This window comes from Drosophila hydei, unplaced genomic scaffold (assembly GCF_003285905.1).
Source record: "Drosophila hydei strain 15085-1641.00,03,60 unplaced genomic scaffold, DhydRS2 tig00000001-arrow-pilon, whole genome shotgun sequence".
Taxonomy (NCBI): domain Eukaryota; kingdom Metazoa; phylum Arthropoda; class Insecta; order Diptera; family Drosophilidae; genus Drosophila; species Drosophila hydei.
The window spans coordinates 7,649,252-7,676,099 of record NW_022045643.1 but is presented as its reverse complement, the minus strand read 5'-3'; the positions used below and the strand labels follow the sequence as shown (position 1 = coordinate 7,676,099).

General features: G+C 41.4%; 1 protein-coding gene across 1 annotated transcript; it reads left to right on the top strand.

Annotated features, from left to right (window-relative positions):
- Nucleotides 1–12,500: 12,500 nt before the first annotated feature.
- LOC111604527 (protein sneaky) lies at nucleotides 12,501–14,863 on the top strand. Its single transcript, XM_023322625.2, has 3 exons — nucleotides 12,501–13,418; nucleotides 13,487–14,074; nucleotides 14,139–14,863. Exons 1-3 carry the CDS (start codon nucleotides 12,501–12,503, stop codon nucleotides 14,760–14,762), a joined length of 2,130 nt encoding a protein of 709 aa, XP_023178393.2. The 3' UTR covers nucleotides 14,763–14,863.
- The last annotated feature ends 11,985 nt before the right edge of the window (nucleotides 14,864–26,848 follow it).

The following is a 26,848-nucleotide window of genomic DNA, read 5'->3' as shown; positions in this document are numbered from 1 at the left end:
GAAATGCGAAATATCAGCGGACTGGCTACGTGTTGGTATCTGTGATTGCATGTTTATGAAACTGTATCAATGTCTGCTCTAAAGCAAGAGCTTCCATTCACTACTCTGCTAAATTGGAAATGTGAACCAATGTCTGCTGGAATGCCTTTCTATGTGATTCTCATGATTACAAGTCAGGCTTACTCGAACTCTAATGCAGTGTTGCCTTATGTAATTGTATGAATGTTTCCTTCTTCTTTCTTCTTTCGCTGCTTTGAGAGTGTAGAGCAGCGCCGTTCTATGTGATTCTCATGAAAACTAGTCAGACTTAAACTAACTCTAATGCGATTTACTTATACGTAGCTATATGAATGTTTGCTTAAATACAAAATTTAACTTTATTATAAATAGTTTTTGTAGCACTGCCTTTCTGCGCAATTCTCATACGTATAACAAACACTCAAATGCTAGTTATGTAACTGTGTTAAGGCTTCCTTAGAAGCTTTCCTTATATTCTTTCGCTGCTTTGCAAAAGTAGAAGGAAGTTATTTTTGAGGCAGTGCGCCTCTATGTGATTCTCATTATAACAAGTAAAGCTTACTACCATTTAAATGTAATATATGTGTATGCAGTTGTATAAATATTGCTTTTTATGCGAAACTCCTTGCGCTACCTTGATAAATTCCACTGCCCTTCTATGCGCTTCTCGCGAGTTAAAATAGAATCTACTGTGTAATTTAATGCAATCTAATGCTCTCTTCTTCTACTGCTTCTAATGTAATTCGAACCTGTTTCTAAACATATTAAGAAAATATGGTGGCTTTTGTATATAGAAGCCAATGCTCACACAAGTAAGAAATGATTGACTACTGAAGACGTCGATTGGCTTCGTGTACTACGCTTGGCTTTTCAACTGTTCAGCTCAAATGAGCCGTTAATATGAATCCTTTTTCGTTTATTGGTTAATGTATGCATGTGTGCATGTATGAATGTGTGCATGTATGGCTATGTGTGCAGCGAGTATGAATGTATGCTCGGCAGCTCGTTAAATTTCATTCAGTTCAGCACGCTATGAGGGGACACAAAAATTGGCATAAAATGAGTTTTTTGTGTTGAGTAAGAAAAAAGAAGAAGAAGAGGAAAAAGTGAAATGAGAGAAGAGAACAGCACGTTGGGTGTGCTGACATTGATGTTGTCGTCCGTTGTCGCTGCGGCTGCTGTCAATATCCACGTCATGCTCGGGCATCGTCATCATCATCGCCATCATCAACAGGCAACAAACTGGCAGTGCCAATCGAGTGAGCTCTTTCATCCGTTCGCCGTTGACAGGGCTGAGAGAGTGGACACCAGCGTTGGCATTTGACCGGATATCGGCCAGTTCGACATTGGCCAATAATTCGCAGCTCTCGGCAAGCACAGAGATTGGCGCCGCGCATATGCAACTAATTGATATTATATGAATGATATGTTAAATACAAATGGGCTGCACATGGCCAGATGAAAACAATGACAGCAAAAACCTATTGCCATTATTTATACGTACTCAACAAAAAAAAAAAAAAAAACAAAATAAAAATAAAAAGAATTTTCTGCTTTTTCATAAAGCCAATGGATTCGCAATTAAGCAGAAGACAGAGGCCAGCTGGACATGGCAACTGTGAATACTTGTATATGCCATAAAAGGCATATCATGTTGAAAATAAATACGAATGCTTCAAAAAGTTTTTATTAGAGCCATACACGAAAAGTTGTCAAAGAAATATGTTTTAAAATGTTTTTAAAATACAGGACAAAAACTTAAAGTTGAAAAGTATTTAATGTGATATAATGTTATTTCAAATTTAATCTCTTTTCCTTTAAATAGCAACTTCTCTTTAATCATATTCTCTTTTCTCTACTATCTTTTATCCTAATCGCAGGTAAAGCGCCCTCTTTTTGGACATGCTAAGAACCTTGTAATCGCCTTCCGTTTGACTTCTCACCAAGCCTCTCGAATGTCATGTCTTCTTCGCGGGGCGGTCAGCATGAAGTCCTGGTAATTTGCATACTCCATTCTGGCAATGTCATTGTAGCGAAGCAGCTTTACGGGCAACCTTAAGAGTGCACTTACCGTAACTCCTACACTTTGGCCAACTTAAATGCCAATTAGTTTCCATTTAGGCGAAGTTTGGCACTCGGAGACCGGCGCTGGCAGCCGCATCGTTCGCTCATTAACAATGCCAATTCGAAAAGTCTTACCAAATCCAAATGCAAATCCAATCGGGCTACAATGACGCGTCTAATTAGTCAGGTTGGCAGTCAAATCCCAGGCACGTTTTAGTCGAATAGTCGCCCAGTCGCTGGCTTGTCCAGCGCCACGAACTTTCTCACCCCGCTGTGGGTCTCTCGGAGTGTCGGAGCATTATAAAATATTTCTCGCTGTGGCGTTCACATCGAGTGGGGAATTAAACAAATTTATTTGCAAATCGAGCAACGACTCGACTCGACTCGACTCGACTCGAGCAACGACTCGACTCGATTCGAGCTACGTAACTTAATTTTGGGCAACGCCACGTTGTGTCCGTCCAGTTTGGAGAGCGCTCCTTGGCTTGGCAACAATTTATTAACACTTTTCTTGCTTGTGCTTCAATTCCCCCGACTGCGTGACTGTTGCACACAGTTGCCAGCAGCTGACCCTTCGCCTCCAGACATTAGATAACAATTCTCTTCCGTTCCGTTTGTGTGCAGCCAAATCCTTGTCGACGTCTGTTTCGGCCCGTCGGGGTCATGTAATTTTGTTGCAATTTTTAGCATGCGAACGCGGCACGAATGCCGAATCGCGTTCTACAGTCCAAACTTGCTTTCCAGCTTTTTAATTAAAAAGGTCAGAGCGGGTTCAATTTATGCTGATGTTGCAAGCGCACTAGCAGCGGCTAATCTTCCGTTGAGAGAAAGACGTTTTAGCTGCCTCAGCATTGGCTCCTAAGTAATTCAGCTGCTCCAATTATTGCAGCAGTTGGAGGCTGGCATTGTTGTTGCTGCTGCAGCAACTCCATGACAGTTTATTGTTGTGACACATTGACAAATGCTTTTACACGCCACAAATCGTTAGGCTCACTGCGCCCTAAAACACATAATACCATCGCCAAAATGGCATGCCAATTAAACGGAAAGCATCTGAGTAGAGATGGCCGAAAGTCGTGTTGACGCTGTAGTGGCAAACAGCTGAAATCAGCTTGAATTTGGCTGGCTATAAATAACTTGATTAACTGACGAATAGCTTTACTGAGTAGCTTGATCAGTCGAACACTAGCTCTGCTGATCTGCATGGACTTGTGATCAATCTCCCATACTATTGCTCAAGCAACAACCCTTTTCCCATCTCAGCTTATCTCTTACATTCCTGTTCAACTTTGCTTGATCAATTTGCTTAAGTCTGCGCTAATTTCTCCCTCTGTATTTGTTGACCAATATCGAAGCTAACTTTTTGCAGCTTTGCTCGATCGATTGATTAATTTTTAAGTTGATTTCTGAAACTCTTTCTCAATTTAGCTGTTTCTATAGATAGCTTAGCCCAGCTCTTATCTCTTTCACAGCTTTGCTCATTTAACTTTCCGATTCTCTTCCTCAACTTTACTGGATCTGTTAACTAGTAATTAAGCTGATCTTTTGCACGCTTTGCCAGCTTTGCTAACTCAACTTATTTCTAAGTTTCTTTCTCAGCTTTACTGCATCTTTTGATATATATTAAAGCTCATCTTTTTCATTCTTGTCACTCAGCTTTGCTCAATAAGTTTTTCTACAACGATCCTCGATCTATTTATCTAATCTAAGCTAATCGATCTTAGCTTGATCATTTAACTTCTATATCAACTGATCAACTTCAATTTCTTTAAACCATTTAATCTCTTAGTTCTCATTACTTGCGTGACTCTACGCTAAGCCCTGGCTCATCTCTAAGACTGCTGTGGAAAGCGCCGCTCTTTGTTCTGCAACTGCTTTGCATTTGTTTAGCTGGTTCCGGCCTGTTGCCTGGCAATTGACATGATGATTTTGGGTACAAATTTTTGGTTCGTTGTTGTGGTCAACAGCAGTTGGAGTAGCAGCCATAGCCACAGCAGCAGCAGCAGCAGCAGCGGTTTCAGCAACGGCAGCTCCTCCTATTTTCCATTCATGCAGCGCCCGTGTGCATGTTTTGTTCACGTAATTGACAACAACAATTGACAATCGGGCGCAATGTCCATGCTTCGATGCTCTTGCTCTAGCTCGTCCTCTTGTTGGCCTGTCATTATCCTGCAGCACACGGGAGAGACAAAACAAAAAAAAAAACAGGAATTGCCGTGTGCTGTGCGCCTTTTAGCCGCTGTCTGTTGACCACCTGCGGCGCTAAAACTAAACATTTTCAGTATTCACAATTCAGTTGCCGTGTTGTCAGTGCTATTCGTTGTTGTTGCTGTGTCGTCTGCAAAATATGTTGCGCCATGTTGGCTGCGGCATGCAACTCAGCAATTGCCAGCCATTCATTCAATTGCATTATTTATTAATCGTATGCTGTTGACACTCCAGCACTTGCCACAAAACATTCAGCGCAGCTTACCTCGACTACAAAATGCGATTATTACAAAGGTAAATTATGAATAATTTAGCCGTTGCAACAATTGATTGGCATTAGTCAAGAAATGTGTATATCTGAAGATACTTTTGTAACTCTGTTACAATGCAAGTTAAGCTTATTTAGTTAATGTTGATTAATAAATGGAAAATAGCTATTTAAATTTAGATATATTAGAGTTCAGCAGGGTAGCCTTTTACTTAATGCTTACTCTCGATAATGCAGCTTAAACATTAAATTGCATTCATTTAATATTTGTTTTTTTTTTACAAAACTTATAAAATATGCCGCAACACGCATCCTTTAAGAGCCAGAGCAGTAGCAAAAAGTTCTCACCATAATGAATCCGAATGGGTCATAAAAAGAGGCTTTGCGTAGCACAGCAACAGCATGCCGCAGCCCTATCTGTGCAAATATGAATAACCATTCAATCAAGCGGCAAAAACAAGAAAGTCGTATCTGGTTAAAAAATATGACCAGTCATTAATTTCGATGGATTATACGCGCTGAGCATTTACGTATATGACCATTGCTCGGAATTGTAGCAAAAAAGCGGAAAAAAAGAAAAACCAAGCTATATATATATATAGATATCTGCATATACCCTGTAAAACATGTTTATTTCATTTCAACTCCAATTGCCAGTGACAAATATTTAACTAAATATTAAAAATTTAAAGCTTTAAAGTCTTCAGCTAGGGTATTCGGAGTTTTGAAAGGCCAGACTCTGAACAGTTTATAAATGGCATGGATCGAGGCAGAGTTGGGCGACAAAAATCACCTCAATTAATTTAATTAGTCTGCGGTTGTTGCGCATTTGGCAGCCGAGTCCCGTTCAGCGGTTCTTTTATTTCGGCAACTGCTGACTCCAAAAGTTTTAATCCAGCGAGCTGCTGGGAAGGTGTGCAGCAGCCATCAAATGCACAGCAGGGCAAGCTGGTCATGATTAATGCGCCTGGGCCCGCCTGTGCTGCGCGATGTTTCTGGCCGAGGCTTATGAGAAATCAGCGATAAAACGCTTGATAAACGATATTGAACGGCGAGTGACATTTGACAGCTGGAAACGCAGTCCCGAATGCATCGACATCATCTTCCACACGCTGCTGCTGCTGTCCAGTGGATGAAAGCGTTCTCTACTCAGTTTTATGGCATTTATGGCATCAAATATTTTGAATACAAATTTTAAGTGTTGAAACTTTATTCTAGCTGAGATTTTTATTGTAGCGCTATTCAAGCGTGGACTTTGTTTGGAGCATAAAAATGTAAACAACTCCATTGATAAGCGCGGAACAGAGCGCAGCTTGAACCAGTTGGTGGTGTTGCCGTTTGCATTTCCTGCACTCAGTTGGTTTTTATACTCTTTTCTTTTTGCTGCCTATTGAATTTCACTTAAATATGGGCTTCGGAATGTGGCTCACAATGCTTAGAGATGGATTTTGATAGCGTGCGGCGAGCCACGGGATTTATTTATGTTTTGTTGTTAAGAGAAAACATAGCTTAATTACCTCTAATGTGGCTTAGCTCAACACTGTCTTAACTAGCCTTACTTTACTATATAAGAGAGAGAGGACAATTTTCTATGTTTTTGGCTGGTTTCTGTTTACTTAGGCTTTACTCATATTTATGATTGAAGTTCATAACTTTAAGTTCAGTTTAGCTCAGCATTATCTTCGCTGCTTACTTGAACATATGAGAATCACATAGAGAGGCGAGTATCTCTGTCTCTCTCTCTCTCTTGTCACTCATTTCTCTTTTCTTATGCTTTCCTCACATTTATGACAGGCAACGCATCACTTCGAGCTCCATCTAATCCACGATATCAAATCATCAAAACCTGTCGATGGCAGCGGTAAATACTAAGAGTGCTTATAAAATATATTTTCATGCATCAGTAAATAGTTTTTGATTTTCGTTCACGATTTATTTGTTGAAGTGTGTGTGCGTGTGTAGAGCAGCTATATGGATTATACGATGGCTCGCTGGCTGGCTGTAAAAGCTGATATTAGATTAAGCACGATGGAGTTGAGGCGAAACACTCGTATATGTGGATCTGTAAAATTTCAAATTTAAATTGATATAATTTAATTTGTTTGGAATTTCTCTTCCGGCGCATATGCATATTTATTTGTGAACACTCTGGTATCGACTTTCAACTTTGACAAATCATTTCCAGCTACAATTTCCTCTCGAGCGGCAGATAAAAAAATTAACGTTTATCATTTTTATTACGGTATGCGGCGTGCACTCAAAATGCAAATGTTTTTTTTCCCCGCAATTTATAGAGACATTTATTTGGTGACCTCTTTTACCTGCTACTGCCTCACATATCTTCCGATTTTCTTTATTTATTTATATAGATATGTATATATAAAATGTGTGTTTTTGTTGTGGTTTTTGCCATTTCATTTTGATTTATTTTAATTTGTAATAAATTACAACTTTCAACTGTGGTTAACACAATATTTATGCCCGCGGGGCCGCAGCATCAGATGCTCCACCTATGCTTTAACATATTCGAATCAGTCGTGGCAACGCTTAATGGTTTTCCAATGTTAATGTGCTAAGCGAAAAAAAAAAATAATAAAATAAAAGTGAGAGTCTATCGAAAATGAATTATGAAATGTGAGTCAAGAGTTGAGAGTTATTATTGAAATACGAGCAGAACGCAGTGGTAATTCCCTGCGAGCTCAAATGTTGATTGTCATTGCCAGCAGCATCTTCCTCTCCCTTTCTCGCTCTCTGCCACTCTGTTGCAATGCTTAGAGCTGTATGATATACGAGTCGGCTATAAATATGGCAACTGGGGTAGGTGTCGTGCACAGTAGCTGCTTGCGGTATGTCTAACGGCTATCAGATGAGCTGGCGGTTAGCCATAGTCTGGCTCTGGCTATGTCTATGGGTAATTGATCTTTGAATGTGATGTGATGTATGGCAAAGTGTTGAACTTTTATAGTTTCAGAGTTTAAGTTTAATGACCAGCTTTTAATATAACACTAATAAATATTCAGTAAATATATTTGAACTGATTCAGGCCTAACTTTTGTCAATTCACAGACAAGAAACTCGACTCTAAATCAAAATTCGGAATTTATGATTGCGATAGCTGTGTTGGCTCAGAATCGTAATTCATAATTTCGATTTGCATAATATTTTAGTTTTGCATGGAAAAAACAAGTGATTGTTGTGGATTATTAGCAATGCAAATTGATGAAATTCGGTAACATTTAATGCCAAAATAGACAAATTTATTGTCTCCGACAGTTGCGTTCACACGAAATTGTGGTTTTAACTGTCCAAATTCATCAAAGCCCATCAAATGCAATGTCCGACCCACGCACAATGATTGTGTCAAGCGTGAATTATGACAATGCATTCGGAAGTGTAAGCGTTATACATGGGGAGAAGAGTGAAAGCGGGCGATAAGGCGTGACATGTGCGCCCCCAGCTCGGGGCCAGGCATGTAAATAATTACTGCAAAAAACAAAACCAAAAATAATAGAAATTTGTGTGCATAAATTTAGAAATCATTTGTGGACGAGAGAACACAAATGAAATACCAAACTAAATTAGTTAATTAATGCAGCACAAACACAAAGCTCGCAGCAGAGCTGGACGCGGGTCATCATCAATCATGGCACTGACTCTTTGCTCTGTCTACGTATTCACTCTAATGGGTCCGGCTCAATGCTTTTGCGTGTTGTTATTTTTTTTTGTTTTTTTTTTTATTTTTTTGGGGTTACAGCTACGGGAAGTGTGACCGGCTTTCGCTTTCACTCCCGGCTCGATTGACGTTCAAATTGGCCGGGAGGCCAAAAAATATTCACCAATTAGATGCCCACATTTGCGACAGGTAAAATGATTAAGCGGCGCGCAACAACCAAATATTATCTATAAAAATCCAAAGTCCAAATTAATTATGCGCCGGCCAAGACGTCAACATCCAAAAACCACAATGTATCACATTTCGCGCTTTGCGGTTACCCTTTTTCTTATTTTTTAAAAATTTATTTTACTTTTTTTTTGTTTTGTGGAATACGCCCCTAAGCTGAAGGCAAACAGCAAACTTCCATTAGGCGACGCAGTAATAAATTAAATATTGTGAAATATATAACTCAATTGTTGCCTTCTTTCTATGGTAGTCTTCAAATACTCTTTCCAAGCAATTGACTACATGAAGGTATGAAAATTCGAGTTATATTTATCAAAATTTTTAGATAAGTAATTTCATAAATTTAAGAGAATTTAAATTTTTTAAATAAGACTTGAGCAGTAAAAGCATATGTTTATGCATAAAGATAGAAAAATATATAGATTCGTCTCACTCCATACTGCTAATATATCTCTATCAATTAATCTTCTCGTACACTGATCTAGTCTTCTTAATAGTACTGCTCTTCTCTGTGCTTCTCATGCGCAACAATGGCTCTTCATTGCTTCACTTAAAAGCCTCACCTGCGCTTAACTATTTCATTTCGGACCTGCTTACATCATTTTTAATAATAATAATTTATTTCTGCAAGCCTCCAAAGACATTCACTTTAATTATTTATATAAACTTTTAAAAAATATATATTAAATATAATGATAATTTCAGTATGCTTTGTGTTCCTTAGAGTAACATTAAATCCCATCTCTGATTGACATTTATAAGCGTCTGTTGGCCCCCATGGCGACACACATTCCGGCAAACCCTTTGGGCCTACTCAACTCATTTGCTGGGTTCTCATTATGGGGGCGGGCAGGTGTACGAAGTTGCTGTTTGGGTAAAGGTAGCAGAATAATTTGCATAAAAAAAGAACAGCAAAAAGAAGGGAAAAAACACATGATAATAAAAGGAGAGAAAAACTGTGAGCTGTGCATTTTTAATTAATTAATTAAGGCGAGTCGCGTCAGTGCCAATAACGAGGCTATCAACGTCGGCGCGCAACTCGTATTATCATACCTTAATTCTAATCAACGTTGCTAAACGCAAATATTTGTACACGGATTGTGCTGGCTAACGCTGGGCATCGCTGTCACTGTGTTTGCATATGCATGAACTTAATTTTAATTAATATTTTATTATCTTAATTATGCATCGCACCTTGCCAGCAAGAGCTGCGCCCTTTGGCCACCACTCGCTGGTCGCCAGTTTAGTTTTCGACCTTTTGCTTAACAAATTATGGCCATAAATAAAGTAAACGAGTTAAAAGTGGTTTTGCGTGTAGACAGCCGACACGGACATAGACAGAGGCCCGAACCGAGGGCCTCCTGAACGCTGGCTCCTGCTGCTGTCTGGTCTCGGTCTAGCCGCCGTCTGTTGGCGCTTGGCTAATGTCATTTTCATATTGGTTTGCTACTGTTGTTGTTGGTTTTGTCTTTTTTTCGTCCGTTTTATTATTTCTTCCTGTAGCCCTTACGGCAAAGGGTTAATTCCTTGACAAATGCGCTGAGTGCAGTGCACAAATTTATTTGTACACTTTGCTCTTGTTGTCTTTTTGGTTAATTTGGACTGATTTATTGCTTTTTATTAGTGCCGCTAATTGGCTTCAGCTAAAGCCAAGCACAAACCTGACAAGACTTGGCAATAGCTGCTCGAGCAGCGAGGCCAATAAATAATCTGCATAGATAGCAACAATTAATGTAGTTTTTATGATCAAATTTATTTGTAGTAATGCAGCCATAAATAATAATGAACAAAGCAGAAACTCCAATTAGAATTTTAAAATAAAAAATAAATTTTATTAAAATATATTTTAACATATTTTTTTTATATCTGAGTGCAGTTGTCTCAAGCTCAAGTTAAGAAATTGCTTTTCTTATGAAATGTCAACTTCTTAATAAAAACCAATTCGTACAGGCCTTATTAAAATATATTTATACATAGTCTATATTGATGTATGAATGCTGCTTTTTTCAGCCATATTCTGAAGTTAAGAAACTTCTTTCTTCGCTAAAAAGTTTTGTCTCTTTGGCCAGCATTCTTACCGCTTCCTGTCCAATGTTTGACAAAAATTCTTCGCTCAAAATATGTTTTTCTTTGTTCATATCTCAGCCAAAAATTTTTCATATTTTGTGCAGTTGCCGCCCAATTAAATTTTGCCATTGTGATCATACAAAAATGTTTGGCCAAAACCAAAAAAAAAAAACAAACCAACAACAACAACTGTTGACGCGTCGGTTGACAATGATGTTGCCGCCCTTTTTAAACGCAAATTCCATGAAAGCAGTCAGCAGTCAGTCGCGCGTCAACATGGAATACTGTAGTTTCTGGCCAGAGATCCTGTGCAGTTGGGCCAGCCGGCTTAGAGGAACATGAACAATTTAAACAAGGCAAACAGCGCAGACATCGACGAAGACGAGCCTCGACATTGCTGTGTAGCTGTGTTTTGTCTGGCTACAAAAATTGCAAGTGACAGGCAATTCATCATTCATTCGGCTTTTTCGAGTTGACTGACTGACTGACTGACCAACGAGGAGGCGGAGTTGACTGAATGTCTGCCTGCCTGCCTGCCTGGCTGCATGACTGGTTAGTTGGGAGCGACTCCTTTTTGGTCTGCGCCAAACCAATTTTATGGCCAGCAAGCTTAAAGCATAGTCAAGGCATTGACAATTTAATGCATTTAAAGCTAACACAAGTTGGTCAGAACAATGGTGTGCCGGGCACAGTGGCACAAAATCTATAGAAAAGTAGATAAACAGGAGCCTAGAGATTTGGTTTGAAGCACATTTAAGGCAGTTAAATGTTTGCTATGCTTTCGACCCACTGTGCTGTGGCTAGTATTGCCCTTTTGGAATTTTAAATTGTTTAAATGAGTGTAAGTGTGCGTGTGTGTATGGCTGTGTGTGTGACAGCCACGCCCGCCCCATTGCCCTGCGCTCGAGATGATGTCGTCAAAGTTGCAGCCTCAACTCTCTCGCTCCACAGGCACCTCAAGGATCAATCAATTTTTTAGCACGACTTGGGCTGATGAAGTGCCGCCGCTGGGAGCTGCCAGCTCTGCTGCCTGTTTAATATTCAGTGAGTAGCACCGTCAAGCGCGACGAGCAACTGCACCAATTTGGAGCTGCCCAGTGGAACTGGCTCTCTGGCTGGCTGCCTGCCTGACGGATTTTGATGCATTTTTATCGCTCAGCGTTGCAGTTCATAAATTTTTAAACGGTCGCCTGCAAAACAAACAAGCCTCAGCGAAAATTTATTCATTGCGGCCAAGACACACACGCATGTAATCAATTTTTATTTTAGAATCCGCACAGCAAGGTGCCCGGGCAGGTGCAAAAGTTCCTTTGCTCTATTATAATTGGATTACATACAGTTCTGTTCGCTTCGACTGCGTTTGGCTACGACAAGGACCTTGCCCAGTGCCCAGTATATTTCGCGATTCTTCTTGCAGCTCTGTTGTGCCTGATGCGGTCTGGGAATGTGTCTGGTCCGCTGGTCTGGCATTTTTAACGAGCGCCTTGCTGGTAGCTGCAGTCATTTATAGTCCCTGTTTGGGGCGGCGGCTGCTGCTCTTAAATGACAACGGGCCAGCCCGTCCTGCTGGCCGGGACATTGCCAATGCTGTGTGTGGCAGCTCGAAGAGTGCGCCATAAAACGGTTAAAAGTGAGGCAGTTTGTGAGCCTTAAACGCAGCTGCGCCAATTGAGCCAGCTTAATGCCCGCCTCTGCCACTTGCCTCCATGCCGCCGTCCATTCTCTGCATCTTTACGCACTGTGTTAATCCTCCGTTTAACCTTGAGCTTAAACTATTTGTGTTTCAAGTGTCTCCTTTTCACTTGAGATAATACGGCCATTGTAAGCTTAAGAAACTCGTGTTCAGACGACTCTCTCTTTGAAGTTTTACAGACGCATCTGTTGCACCATTCGCAGACACGAAACTTTTACTGTTTGCTCAGATAATTTCACGTAAGCCTTTTCAGTTTATCGAACTGTTTTGTGCCTTAAGTCATGTTCTTCATATCGAAGCTGGTTGAGAAATTCGTTGCTTGGGCCGGAAAGCCCATTTACTGCTTGCTCTATGGACGCGATAATGTGGACTCCTGGTGGTTGCGGCCCGTGCGTTATCTCCTCAATTTCCTGACGGGCATCGTCTTGGGCTATTTGCTGTGGCTACTGCTTGGCTTTGGCGCTAATTTCGGTAAATTATTGACAAGCTTCATGTCGCACGGAATGGTACTGTTGGTATTCATCATGTGCTGCGGACTCTTCTATATGCTAAGTCGCAATATGCGTGTGTTAATATTGTTGATGTTTGTCAGCCTGCTCGGCAAGGCGGGTCAGAGCTATCTCCGAGCGGTGGCCTTCGCCTTTGTCATTGCGGGGCCCATTGCCAATCTGGTGAAGAATGCGGACGAGGTGGCTCGTGTGTTCGCCTGCACCACATTACTCACCTACAATCTGACCAAGACGCGCTTCGATCTGATGGCCAAGCCTTTTACCAATACGCTGCAAACCATGAGGGAAGACTTGGACGAGATACAAGGCAATTTCAGGGAGTTGCAGACTATTCTAGACGATCTCAAATACGGCGTGGAAAATACAAATATTGAGGATGACAAATTTGGCCAAAAGAAAGAGCGAAGAGCTGCCAATGCCAGCGAATCAACTGTTAGCAATTCCAGCTCTCAGCTGCCCAAAGCTTCGGACGTGCAGGCGAAATTTGTGCGCAACATGCGAAATCGCTGCAAGCATCAGCTGCGCAGTGGACATCACGTTTGCCAGGAAATATTCCTGAAGGGCTATCGCAAGTGCACTGCCAATTTCCCTGACTGGCTAGCCGCAGTCTTATGTTGGCCCTATCGTGTCGATGTCATATGTAAAATGAATATGTTTGGCAATCCGGACAAGGTGTGCGATGCCTCAAAGGTAAGGGCAAATGTCTTCAAATCTCCTCAGCTATCCCTCTGCAAATTGATGCTCTCACGTACCCTCAGGTTGTGCCGCCCGCATTTGGCGAGACCTACGTAAAGCTGTTGGTCACTGAGCAGGAGCTGTACGACAATAACTCTAATATTGAGATAACCTATCAGCTGCACAACATAACGACATCAGAGCAGCTGCTCAGCGCCAAAGAGACATCCGAGCAGTTTATGAATGAGTTCGATCAGAAGAAACGCAGCTTTCAGACCGTCATGTGGATAGTTGAGAAATTTATGTACTTGTTCGTTCTGATCGTCATATACACGTCGATTAAATACCAATATCTGTACTGTACGGACTTGGAGTACGACAATGTCTACATAACGGACTACTTCAAGCATGTGGATGAGCGTCGCAAGCGCGAAAGGAAACGTTCTGTACTGCCCTTACGCAGCCATGAGCAGCCCATGTTTGCGGGCTCATCGAGAAGGGGCGTGGCTCGGTCTATGAGTATTTTCAACTTCCTGCACTTGTCACTGGAAATAGTGACAGCGGGTATATTCCTTGTGCTCGATCATTTGGTCGTTAGTCTGCTGCAGATAATACATCGGCGATCGCTGATCACCTATCGCCAGCAGGGCGAGCACGAGGTGCGCTTTCGAGTGAGTACGATATTGTGAGTAGATCTAAATAGGAGACTATCTCATCAGTTGGCCCACTTCGCAGATCAATGGCACTGGGCTAATGGCTCGTCTGCTGCGCACCACAATGAAAAACTTCAACATACACGAGCACGTCTCCACGTCCCTGAGCAACGAGGAGTGCCTGCCCGTGGCTCAGGTGCTGCCCAAAAGATTTTACATCGAACTGCTGCTAATTTACCTAATGATCGTAGTGCTGATCTATGGCAGTGCCGATCTGCTCCATTTGCGTCGCACCATCTGCAGCTTTTTCTACTACAAGCACGAAAAGAAGCGCATTCTCTACCTGTACACAACATTTCTGCGCTCTCGCCTCGACAACAGGGAGACACTCCTTAAGCTGGCCGAAGACAACTTAGCCCGGCGGCACATACAGGGCAAAATAAATATATTTTTCATATTGCGCTTCAAGTTTCCGAAACACTTTGGCTGGCTGGAACGCTACAGTTGCGCCAAGCGCAAATGCCTCATCTGCAGTACGCTGGAGAACAACGAATTCGTCCTCTGCCCCACCTGCTCTGCGCCCTATTGCAAATTGTGCTGTCGCGAGCTGAAAACCATGTGCATCTACTGTGGCAATTTAATATCCGCAGAGGCTGATAATGCTGCCACCCTCGCGGCCAACCAGACCAATCGCAAGGAAAAGTAGCTCACAAGATAAGCAAGTATCTTAGGAAAAGTGGCAGATAAAGCGAAGATATAGAAGAAATGTGTGCAGAAAACAGATGTCCTAGCTACAGCATTATATATACTAACCTTGTAAACTTCTCTTAGTATATATACTTCAACTATATGTTCTTTGAATGCATCTAGAATTTCGACAAGTTGTAATAGGATCTGCGCAGTAATTGTCCATTTTCCAGTCTACAGAACACTAGTTCTTAGTGGGCTTTCAGCGTGTGCCTGCCTTTCAGCTGGGTCGAGTGTGTGCGCCTGGAGCGACGTCTGGTCTTTCGTCTGCTGTTTGGCAACATTTCTTCAATCTTTTGGGGCAACCCTTTAGTCTGCTGTTGTCCTGCAGCGGCCCTAATATAATTATGCACATGTCTAGGGTGCCGCCCGAGTGGCTGTTGTTGCCTGTTGTCCTTAGACAAACTTTAGCCAGGCATTATGCAGCCCCTTTTGCTGATTCGATTATGTCTGCGGAAATTTCAGTACGGCGCTCTGCAGCAGCAGCAGGATTAAGTTGCAAAATTGTTAATTAAAAATAATAAAAACGCTAATTGAAGAAATGCCTACAGCAAGCAGCAGCGCCTGGGAAGACTAAGGCGAGGCGAAACTTTTTCGGGCGCCCAACAAAATTGTCTAGACTTTGTTGTGGGCGGGGGCGGAGTTGCTGCGCGGAGCTGCTTTGGGGCACTTGGCGAAACAGTTGCAACTTTGCGACAGCAGCCAAGGAGGCAAGGCGAAAGCGTCTTTGTTTTAATATTCATGCGGGCCGCATTCGTGCATGTAGTTTTGTGGGCGTGGCTACCTCAGTTACAATAAAATAATTATGCAAACAAAAGCAGCAGCAGCAGCAGCAGAAAGAGTCACAGCCATCGACTGCCAGCAGAGGGCGAGACCGCAGCCACAGACATCTGAGTTTACGTCTGCGTTTGCATTTGTGTCTTTCCATTGAAATTTCACACATTTCGTCTCAGCCCGCAACAAAAAAGCAGAGAAATTTTATAAAGCAAAAAAACAAGGAAAATATGCGCAAATTTTCTTACGAAAAGCAAATACCAGAGCGTCGACGTTGAGAGTCGTGAAACGCCGTCCGCCCGCCTGCCAATTGACTTCCTCAAGCAGACTCTGCGCTGTTCTCACTTTTCTATTTTTTGTGGACATGCCGTGTGCGAAGGTGATTATTTGACGTTCACACCTTGTCCGCCAGTCTGTAGGAGTTGGAACTGGGCGAGGTCGTCGCTTGTCTCCAGCTCCATCTCCAACTCCAACTCCGACTCCAACGTCGTCTCCATTGTTGGCGGTTGTTGTGATCAGCCACAATAGTGACAGGTGTGACAGTGCTCCGACAGCAGTGCGCAGGGCGAGTCTGTGGGCAGGCAGCCCAGTTTTGTGGAGCAACGAGGCAGCTATAAAGATGTAAACTAGACGAGACGAGGCGATGAAAACTGTAAAGCAAAAAAAAAAAAAAAAAAAATAAAAAAAAGAAGCGAAGAAAATTATTTCCTAGAAAAGCGCCAAGCAGCTGCTAGAACCTGCGTCCAATAGGGCAGCAAAAAAGGTAGAAGAACTAAATGAAATATAAGATACCCTGTACTGTTCCATAGCTATCATAACTGTAACTGTCTAAGAAGTTAAGTCTAAGTCGAACAAGAAATTATTAAATATCTTAATATCTGTACATACAATTTTAGAGCTACTCTTAAGTCATAATTGCAGGGTATCATAAGTCTGTCTGAAGGAATGCAACAACATATTTTTCTTTGGGTCGAATGGAAAAATGCCAAAGTGTTGAAAAGTGGAAGAAGAAAAAATTGTAATCGCATCGAGTCGCTCTCTCGGTTGCCTTTTATCATGCGCTCAACTTGGCGTTGATAATGACGATGATGGCTGAGGTGCTCAGGTCGCTTGATGTGATGTGATGGTCAGTGCCTTGTGCATTGTTCTTGCGGTTTGGTTTTGCAATTTGCGAGGCCAGCCAGCCAGCCAGCCAGCCAGCCAGCCAGTGAACTATTTAGCAAAGCTGTTTGGCTGCATTATGCAGTCAGGCTAGGGCACAGCGAACTGCAAAAAAAAGGGAGCGGGCACGGGAACTGGAACTGGAAACTGGGCGGCTTCTCTGTGGCTGCAGCAGCAGGTGGTAATGCGCAGAAATATGGTGCTGAACATTTCAATTAGAAAACGGCGAGTCTGAAAGAGAACTTTGAAACGATGACAGGCTGTCGTCGCCCCCATTAGACGAGCGACCAGGTTCAGCTCAGTTTCGCGTCCCAGACGTACGTTCCGCCTTTGATGTGCGCTGACGAACTGCTGGGTAGAGCGCTGTCTGGGTGCCGCGTTCTGGTCTCGGCTGGTTTTTGCCTGCATCGCGGCTATTATTTCAATAAAAATTCTTGAATATTATTTCGAGTTTGTTGCGGCAGGTTAGTTACTCGTCTCGTCGCCAGCCATGCCCGTATTTAATCTTTATAATTAAAAATTTAACAAAAAATTACTTCAACTTAAATACGATGAGCAGGAAAAAAATCAACCAGCGTCTCTCTGGGGTGCACAGACACGAACGTGTTAAAAATTGATTAAAGTAATTGATTTGTAAGAGGTGGTCAGCCAGCTAGACGGGGGCAGAGGCGGAGCACGTTAAGTTCTCAGCTCAACTGGTCTGCTAGCGGGTAATGAAGGAATGCTGTAGGTGCTTTGCATATTTTATACGAGTTTCATGGTATAAAAGTGAGGGACGAGTTCATTATTATAGCTTAAACACTTAAATATAGCAAAAATTGTTTTAGTTTTCGGTTAAGCGGGCATAAGAAGGCCTCCTCCCCCCACACATCTAATTGCATCGCACAAACAGATAAATGCACTTGTTAACACACGCATTCCACAAAAGCAACTGGCATGGCTTTGATGGCAAATATGCCTTTATATTCAAATCATATTCAAACCACATAGAAATCTCAGCTTTGTTTTGCAATTTCGCAAGTCAAACTTCAACGGCGAACGGGCGGCTCTGCAGCAGCACAGATCCAATTTCACACAGACCCAAAAGCCGAAAACCGCAGCACCACAAATCTTTCACTGCAGCCGCACAAACATTTTCCTTTTTTTCCACTTTTTTCTCTCCGTTAGCTGTTGTACGCCCCGCTTTTAGCTATGTCTATATATATTAATACTCTAACAGAAGATATTCTTTGTTAAGCAGCAGATTTGATACAGAAATCATATAATATAGATTAATCTTATTATTATATAGTGGATCCAGAAAGAGAGTAAGCTAAGTATATTCATGACTTATTAAGCTCTTAGTAGACATGGTCAATACCAATCTGACAGCTTAGCGTGCTTAAGTTTTCTATGCTTTAATATCTGCATATTTAAATATGATAATTGGGTTTTTTTGTGCATAAGAGTGTTTAATCTTCGACACCTTTAGTATTTCAGCTTTTTTTTCTTGTTAGCCAAAAACCCCAAGCCGAAACTCCAACAGAGGAGCATTGGTCTCTGTGCGTGTGCGGCGCTCTGGTTGAACTCAAACTTTTGTGCCAACTGCTTTTGACGCTCGTTGGTGCTAGCACGCGAGCTGCCGAGCTATGGAGCTGGGCTGCCTGAATTGGTGACGCCTTTGGTCTTTCACACAGCTCCACAGCCAAACAAGCAAATGCGCGAAAGAGTTAAAAGGCAGAGAGCACTGTGAAAAACGCCCGAACAGAGGAAGGCAGTCGAGGCATTTTCACCCTATTATTTCGAGCAATTTCATCAAAACTAGACGGGGCCGGCCTCTGCTCCAAATTGTAACCACAACCAGCTACCCAGTTGCCAGTTGCTAGTTGCTAGTTGCCAGTTGCCAGTTGCCAGAGCCAGTGCAAGTCCCAGTTCCAGGTTCCGTCCAGTTCAGTCCAGGCAACCGCTGCTTTTTTCTAGCTTCGTTTGATATTCCATTTTTTTTTTTTGTTTTTGGTTTTGCTTCGTTTTGTTGTGCTCTCAATAGAAGCAGGCAGCAGGTTTCTTTCTTTTCAATGGCCAGCTACAACTACTGACTGTTTTTCTTATTTGGTTTCCACTTTTATGTAGATTGGTATTTATTTTCCACGCGAAAAACTAAAAGAAATACAAAAACGAGAAAAAAGCACAGCGTGGCAGCGGTTCTCACACTATGCGATTTTGTTGCCGAGTGTTCCTGCCTGTAGTTCCTTAACTCTCCACATCGCTCTTATTATCGCGTCAAGCTCCAGCAACAACAGCAAGAAAAACTAAAATGCTGCCAGCAGCTTCGCTGTGGAACTATTTTGCGGTCCGTTGCCTGACAAATGGCAGCAACGCCATCGTCAGAGCATTTAGCCAAAGTCCAGGGAGTCGACGTCGACTGCCACAGCCAGAGACACAGCCAGGGCGAGAGCCAGCCACTGACCGCCTCTCGGTATAGGCTTTGTAGTCTACTTTTCTTTAGTACTCTTCAGTATTGGGTATATTGATATAGGCAAAAGGCAAGCGGCAGTCAGCTAAGAGTAAAGTCTGAGGTATAGAGAGATGAATCATTATATACCCAATGATATATATATATAGATGTAGAGATGATATTTAGGTGGCTAGTTGGATAGATAGAGATAGAGTAGATTGGTAGACGAAAAGAAGTAGCATCCGAATGGATAGAAAGATACGAATATATAGATACATATAAAAAGATAGATATATGTATTTAGAAATTTAGAAAGAAAGTTGTCTTTAAACATATATTTATTTATATATAATCTATAAAAAATGCAAATATAAAATATATAATATTTAAAGTGGGATAAACATAATTATAAAGTTATATTAAGAATTAAACAGATAGATGTATAGATTGATATATAAATAAATAATAATATATATATAAATAAATAATAAATAAAAATGCTCATTTTTACAAACAAATAAATATATGTGATAGCTCTACAGCTGGATAGACAGATAGATAAATAGCTAAATAAATATAGAACACGATTAAGCACATTATCATCTAGGTTAGCTATCAAAAATATTTCTACCAATATTATTTCTTATTTCAATTTTATATTAAAAATGCTTTCTCATAAAAATTCCATATCGGCAGCTTTACCTGCTCGGCAGCATATTTCATAAAAGGCAGCCAAAATTCTCACTCAATCTGTTCATTATCGTCCAGTTTTCGCCTATTCATTTCGCTCTGAGAGTAAGGCAAATGATTCTTTGATTCCATTCAGAACTTCGCTTTTCTTTACAATTAATCGCCTTAAAGAGCATTTCAGCTTCGTCATTCGCTTTGAATTGTGTATAGTTTCTGGGCTCGTTGGTAATTAGATTTAGTTTAGCGCACAGATTTTGATACGTTAATTGTAAATTGTGCAAATACATATAATTGTGTGCTGCCTGAAGATAGCTGCCTCCGATTTGCCTGGTTGCCCTCGCACTCCGACGTGGAGTGGACTCTGCCTTTTTTATTATTTCTGCTTTAGTTTTGCTAAATTAGCGGCTGGCTAATGCGCTGCCCCGCTGCTTGCTACACTTCTTGTGGCGTGAAGAAGACAAATGCCGAGCATTCTTTTCTCAAGCCTTTTGGCTACGCTTTTGATATGTGACCGAGTCGAGAACTGGGCATGACCACTGCACTCCGAGGCGCAATTAATAGCCACGACAATTGCCGCAGTTCATCAGGTTCCCACGTGGAATCCATATACCCAACGGCCCCAGCTTGTATATGAGTCAACAAATCCGTTTAAATAACAATCATTAAAGGTTCATAGCCAGCCTAATTGGAGCTCAATTCATTTTCGATTATGTTCTTATATAATAGGCGTATCCTATACAAGCTGCATTCTGTCCCAATCATAATGGAGCCCATTATCCTGTTGTGGTAGCCGAATCGTCTCAATATAATGATTGCAAATTAAATTCTATTGGCACAAAAGCTCAAAATGAGAGATTTCTCTGAAGACGTGAATGAAATGTGCGAGGGCAGTCTAAGAGATTTATACCAGATACTCAATCTCTCCTCATATATAAGTTTTTATATTTAATTTGTGAAATATTTTTTGTACGCCCCATTTGCATTGATGACAAATCAAATTATCTGCGCCACAATAAACCTTCAAAGCACCGATTTAATGAAGATGATAAAAGAAACTTTTCCTCTGCCCCGGCATACATTTATGATAAAGCCCAACGCGTTGCACTTCGTTATACGTATGTATAATGGGTCTGAAAATTCCTGGAACTCAACCTTTTTGCTACCTTTGCCCAAATTATGCGCTTCAATTTAAAGCTGCATAGTATACCGATGCGTAGTCCGACCGATATATCCACTTGCTATACGCTTGCAGAAAAAAGATTTCACCAGAATACAATAACGAAATTATCATTGTCTCCTACATCATTCGCTTAATGTGGATCCATCAATCTGTGTCCATGAGCGCGCGACTGTCAAACACCGACGAGACTGAGAGAGAGAGAGGGAGAGGGAGACGATTCCGACGGACCATCAATCGCATTAAAACCATAAAAGGATTGCTCATATGTAGTCAAGACTGAGAACTGGCGATTCATTGTTGTTGTTATGGACTGTTTATTTTGAGCTCTTTTTTTACAAGCTCGGGCGGCGGCTGTTTAGGCAACTGATGAAAAAGAATTTTTAAGTCCATTGTGTGCAGTGTTAAAAGTGCCCGAAATATGCGACTGTGTGTGTGTGTGTCTTGAGTGGCGAAAGGACAAAATGTCACAAAAGCGTGACGATGTGTCGTAAAGTACCCAAACACTAACCCAAAGGGCCGGAGGCTGCTGGGCAGAGCGGGCGGGCGCTGCTTGAATGGGTTGCGCTGAGTCCGGTGCGGCGTCTGGGACATGGCTTTTTACTACTTTGTGTTTGCTTGGCTGCGCTTTTTATGATTTCCATGTGCCACACTCGACTGTCAGCAGTCAGTCAGCCAGCCAGCCAGTCAAGCCATGCCTTAGTCCAGGCACAGTCCCAGACCCAGATACACATCCCAGCTCGCGCTCCACTGCTGGCTTAATCAGTTCACTTCTGTTCAGTTCGAAAGGTTGGCCGGTGCACAAAGAGTCTTTGGCATTGGCATTGGCTTGGCTTTTGGTTCAGGCTCTTTGTTATCTGAAGCATTCATGTGCGACATACCAAGCAGACACAAACACACTCACATTGCTGTATATACGTGTGTATATTTGTGTACATATCTGAATATTTTATAATGGGTTCTTCGCTTGGTTTTATGGCAGCATCTTGCACGCATATACACATGTGCATGTCTCTCTCTGCATTGGACTGACTCTTTAAGCGTTTGCTTGTTGATTTTTCAGCTGTCCAATTAGTCATTTTCATCGGCTTAAAAAGTTTATTGGTAGCCACGAAATGCGATTTTAACTGCCCGCTCGCCCGCCAACATCTTTCAGCTGCCTGCATTATTTTTTTTTATTTTATGCTGCGCTCGAGTGGCAATTAAAACTATAAATGTCCAAAAAAAAAAGTCACGATATGCCAGCCTTTATGGCCAATATACGTACTTAAGTATAAATAGTTGTTGTTAGCCCACTTATTCAACTGCTCCAGACAAAAGTCTAGACAAATTTTGCAGTGCTTTTAATTGCATGTTAAATGCCACTCGAGCAGCAGTGGGCGAAAAGTTGACTTTTGTATGAGCAATTGAAGTTATTGGAAAGCTGAAACCGAAATGCACTAAATATATAATTGACAAAGGAATTTGATGTCACAGCACAAGAGAATATCAAATTTTTATTAATTGTTAGCCAAGCTTAGTGGAGCCTTAGTGAGAAGTTACTTGAGTAAATTTAATTTTAAGCAAATATAATTTAAGCAACTGTTGATGTTTTATTTAATTATATTTTATTTAATTTAAGAAATAAAAATTAGGTGTAATGCAACTGTGCAATAAATCAAGTGAAATTATTAGAAGCAATTATTGTTATCAAAAATATTGAAAAAAAAAATCATTTATCATCATTTATATTTAGGAATGACTAAATTTTGGAAGCTTTTCCAAACATTTTAAATAATATATTAAACGTTTTTGCTGAAAACATACAGTACTAAATTTTGTTTTCGTTTAAACAAAATAAAACCGAGTCTATTAGAGAAAAATTATACTATTATAGCTGAAGAGATATAGAAAATATTCAACATTCATGAAGGCTGTCTAACCTGATGACCTCAGGCGTGTATGGTGCATGCCTTTGCTAGCGTTAGTTCCAGGTTCGTATATGAGGTTAGTACCTGATTGTATTACTGTCTTTGACCAGTTATAGATAAGTAATATAAATTTCTAATAGCTTAAACTCTTATTTCTATATCCCAATGCCTGTTAGATATTCTTTTCATTTGTAAAATTTTTTAAAGTCTTCGGAACTAAGCTAAGTATTATAATATATAAAACTTATATAAAATATATATTTTTTTAAATTAAAAATTAAATTGTAATATATATATGTATATACTGGTATATAAATATTAGTTCTGCTTTTCTAGTCACAAATAAAATGTTGTTTCTAATTTATATTCTTTCAGTGCATTTTGATAGAAGTTTTTGCTCTGCTGCTTATTTGAGTTATAGCTTTGTCTTTAGATTGGCCTATATAAAATGCAAAATAAAATACATATTAAATTCTGAGTGACTTCCCCTTTCAGGCATGCACTTGTGATATAATTCATTGCAGTTTCTATCTCTCTCTCTCTCTCGCTCTCGCTGCTGCTTCCGCTGCTTGTTGTCTCTGCGCGTGAAATTCACAAGAAATTAACACAATTAACACTTTAATTGCAAACTTCCGTTTGCGCTACTTTTTCTTTGCCAAGTTCCGCCAGCGCGCTCTGCCGCCACTGGGACAAAGACGGCGCTGCAACGCTTCAAGACTCATTCGCAGTGTCTCTGGTCTCCTCGACGTCATTGTGCATCCTTTTTTTTACTTTTAGTTGGCGCCGTCCCGCACATATGTCTGTGTATTGCAAATAAAGTGAACGACTTTGCTCTCGGTGTAGACTTTGCCTCAAATGAAAGCAATTAACACTTTAATGACACTTCCAAATGCCCGCACAAAGGCACCGAACGAACTTCTGAGTGAGGAAAATGTGCCTACGGCACATACGCATTACCCACATTTTCCCAGCTGTCTTTGCGCATGGGCTTTTCTTTTGTGAAAATATCCAAATGTGCCAACTGTCGCACCGGCCACATCTCCGACGTCTCTAGCCCATGCTCGTCATTAAGATCGAAATTGGCCAAGCTACCAATTGAGTCTCACTTTTATGCAGTGCTCGCCTCTGGCCAAATGCATAGACGAGTTATTATGCGTTTTCCTAATTAGAGAGGAAAATTGTTAAATTCCATAGACGACCAGCTTCTGTCGTGTGCAGCAAATTGGCAACGACTCTCATGTTCTCATTCTTCTTGTCAGCCAATTCATATGCTCTTGATTATAGGCCAACCACTGTGAATGATGTGTGCAGGCCTGCCAGAATTTGATTGCTTTTCACATTTAATGCGCACACTTGACACTTTTCCTTTGCTCAGCTCAGTGCCGCAGGCGGCCACAGAACGAGTCTTTCACTGAACTGCAATCGGCTGTCTAGTGAAAATTAGCTACAGGAAATCAGAGATTGAGCTTCAACTAAAAGCGGTTAGCTGTGCAGATTGTGCTTGCAGAAGAGACTCTAGAACTATGAAGTTGAGTTGGGCCTTAGAATTCTTTGTGCTGATTGAATGAAGATCAAAAGGAACCGAAATCTGAAGAGAAGGCAAATATTTTAAATATATATATATATATTTTTAATATTATAAAATTCCTACATATATTCTAAAGAAGAGAAGAGTGAAATTTAAATTCCTTCATCATCCTCAAACTCTGACCCCAGAGGATACTGCTGGCTGGGTAAGATCTTCTTTACAAGCACTTAAATAATGATATTTTCTACTGGCTCTTAGCTCTTATTAGACTGCATCTCTTACTTAATATGTTAGATCTTTTCCTGATCATTTCCAAAGTCACCAAACGCCAAAGCCAAGTTGAAAAATATGTTTTGGCGTAAGCCCATCGAACCTATTCAAGACATCTTGAACTTTCAAATATTATTAAAGATGACAGTTTTACTTCAGTTCAGTTCGAGTTGAAAAGCGTTAGAAATTCGATTCAGAAACTTTTCAACTTCTATTCCAATTGCAAACGATGTTGGCAATAGCCAGCTAATACCTGCCTTAGTTTATTGCCCTTGCCAAGCAAAGCTCAACCATATTTCTAACAACTCTCTTTACCAGCTCTTGGCTCTTGTATAACTGTCCAAAGTCTATGCCTTTATTTAATATGCCGTGTCTTCTACTATGATTCTCTCCAAAATCAGCTATGCATAGCCGTTGGTTAATTTAAGCCAACTTGACAGTGGGCGCTTGGCCCCAAAAACCTATCCGTGGCAGCTTGCTAGGTTTTGTTATTTGAGGAGTGAACATCAAGACCTTAAGAGTTTCCTTTCAACATTAAACTCACACCCGCCGTGAATAAAACATATTTCAGCTCGTGGCGCAGCTCCGTTTGCTTGTTGCCTGTCGCCTTTTGTTGAAGCAGCGCCTGGTCCAGGGCCCCACCCGGAGGCGAGCTGCCAGCTGGCAACTGGCAACTGGTAACTGGCCTGTCAATGCAATAAACGCAGCAGCCAAAGGAGCAACAGCATCCTAGCCCGCTCCACAGTTGTGTTGTTGTTGTTGTTGCTGCTGTTGCTTGCCTTTTTCATGTTTATTGCAAGTATTTCAATTCGGCGTTTCTCATTTTGGCCAGAGCTGGTGAGCTATCCTGTTGCCTGGCTTATTTGCAAAATTTTTTTTCTATTTTTTTTCTCTCTGTGCTCTCGACAAACAACAAAGCAAAGCGAAGCCGGAGTGGTAGCCGCAGTCGAAGTCGCAGTCAGAGTCGCAGTCTGGGCTGGGCATATTCTTATTTGCCTGCCGGAGCAGCAGGAGCAGCAGCTGCTGCTGCTGGAGCAGTGCATATGGCAAACGGCTTGGCTGGACACGGTAGCTGCTCTTGCTGTGCCCTGCTGGGTTTTGCTTTTTTACATACGCTGGGCGCCATTTTATTTGCTTCTTTTTGCGAAAGACGCGTGTCGAAGGAGCGCTTCGGCAGGGTGTAGGCAGTCATATGTTTTGGCCGTCGCTGCTCTCCCACTAGACAGCCCGCTGCGCTGTAAGTAATTTGTGGTTTCAGGCAAATACTCTGATGATGTTTTTCTTAAATGCTTTTTTCGTTACCCGGATTGCCCTGCTCCGTCCGCTTCTTTTTTTTTTTTTTTTGGTGCTTCCTTCCGCTTTACGGGGTTTTCTGTGCAAGCTTTTCTATGGTCGCCTTCTTTTTAGCGAGCTGTATCGTTAAAAATGCCTTAAAGGCATTTAATTTCTTTTGTTCATTGGGCGAGCGCTTTTCTAATGGGCGGGCAGCTGCGAAAAAAAGGCAAACCACACACAAACACACAGAGAGAGGCCCCAGACCTCGGCTGAGACCCAAACTGAAGCAAACAAATCGACGTTGCATATCCTGCGCCATAGTCCTCTGTCCTGCTTTTAACAATTTCAATAGAAAATTAAAACGCAGCGGAATTTGCTTTGCTCGTTTCCATTCTTGGTTTTTATTTTTTTTTATTTTTTTTTGTCTGGGCGTTAGCTCAAGAAAAATTGTTGTTCTCTCTGTGTATGAGTTGGCACTTTTTGTTGCGCTGAGCCGCAGCTGGACCGCCTCGGAGTGGGCCCTATGTAAATAGGCGTCGGTTTTTGGTAGCCCTCTACAAATTGCACAATACTCGCTTGCAAGGCAAACGCAGGGGGCCAACTCGCTTTTTATTTGCCGTCTGTGGGCGGGGCAAAGTGTTTGCCGGCTTTCGGTAGCCTTTGTTTGCAGTTTGTTGAACTCCCGGCAAGTGGAGCTTGTTCTCGCTGTAGATATAAAATGTAACTACGGCGCCGTTTCACTTTGGATTAACTTAATGCTTTGAAATATGTACTTGCCAAATGCTGTTTCGCTGCTAATTAAAAAATCTCTTTGGGTTATTAGAGC

Excerpts from the sequence above, each read along its gene's own strand:
- LOC111604527 (XM_023322625.2), top strand. The coding sequence starts at position 12,501 with ATGTTCTTCATATCGAAGCTGGTTGAGAAATTCGTTGCTTGGGCCGGA. Across the intron at positions 13,419-13,486 it reads AGGTGTGCGATGCCTCAAAG|GTTGTGCCGCCCGCATTTGG; the intron begins GTAAGGGCAAAT and ends ACGTACCCTCAG. Across the intron at positions 14,075-14,138 it reads AGCACGAGGTGCGCTTTCGA|ATCAATGGCACTGGGCTAAT; the intron begins GTGAGTACGATA and ends CCCACTTCGCAG.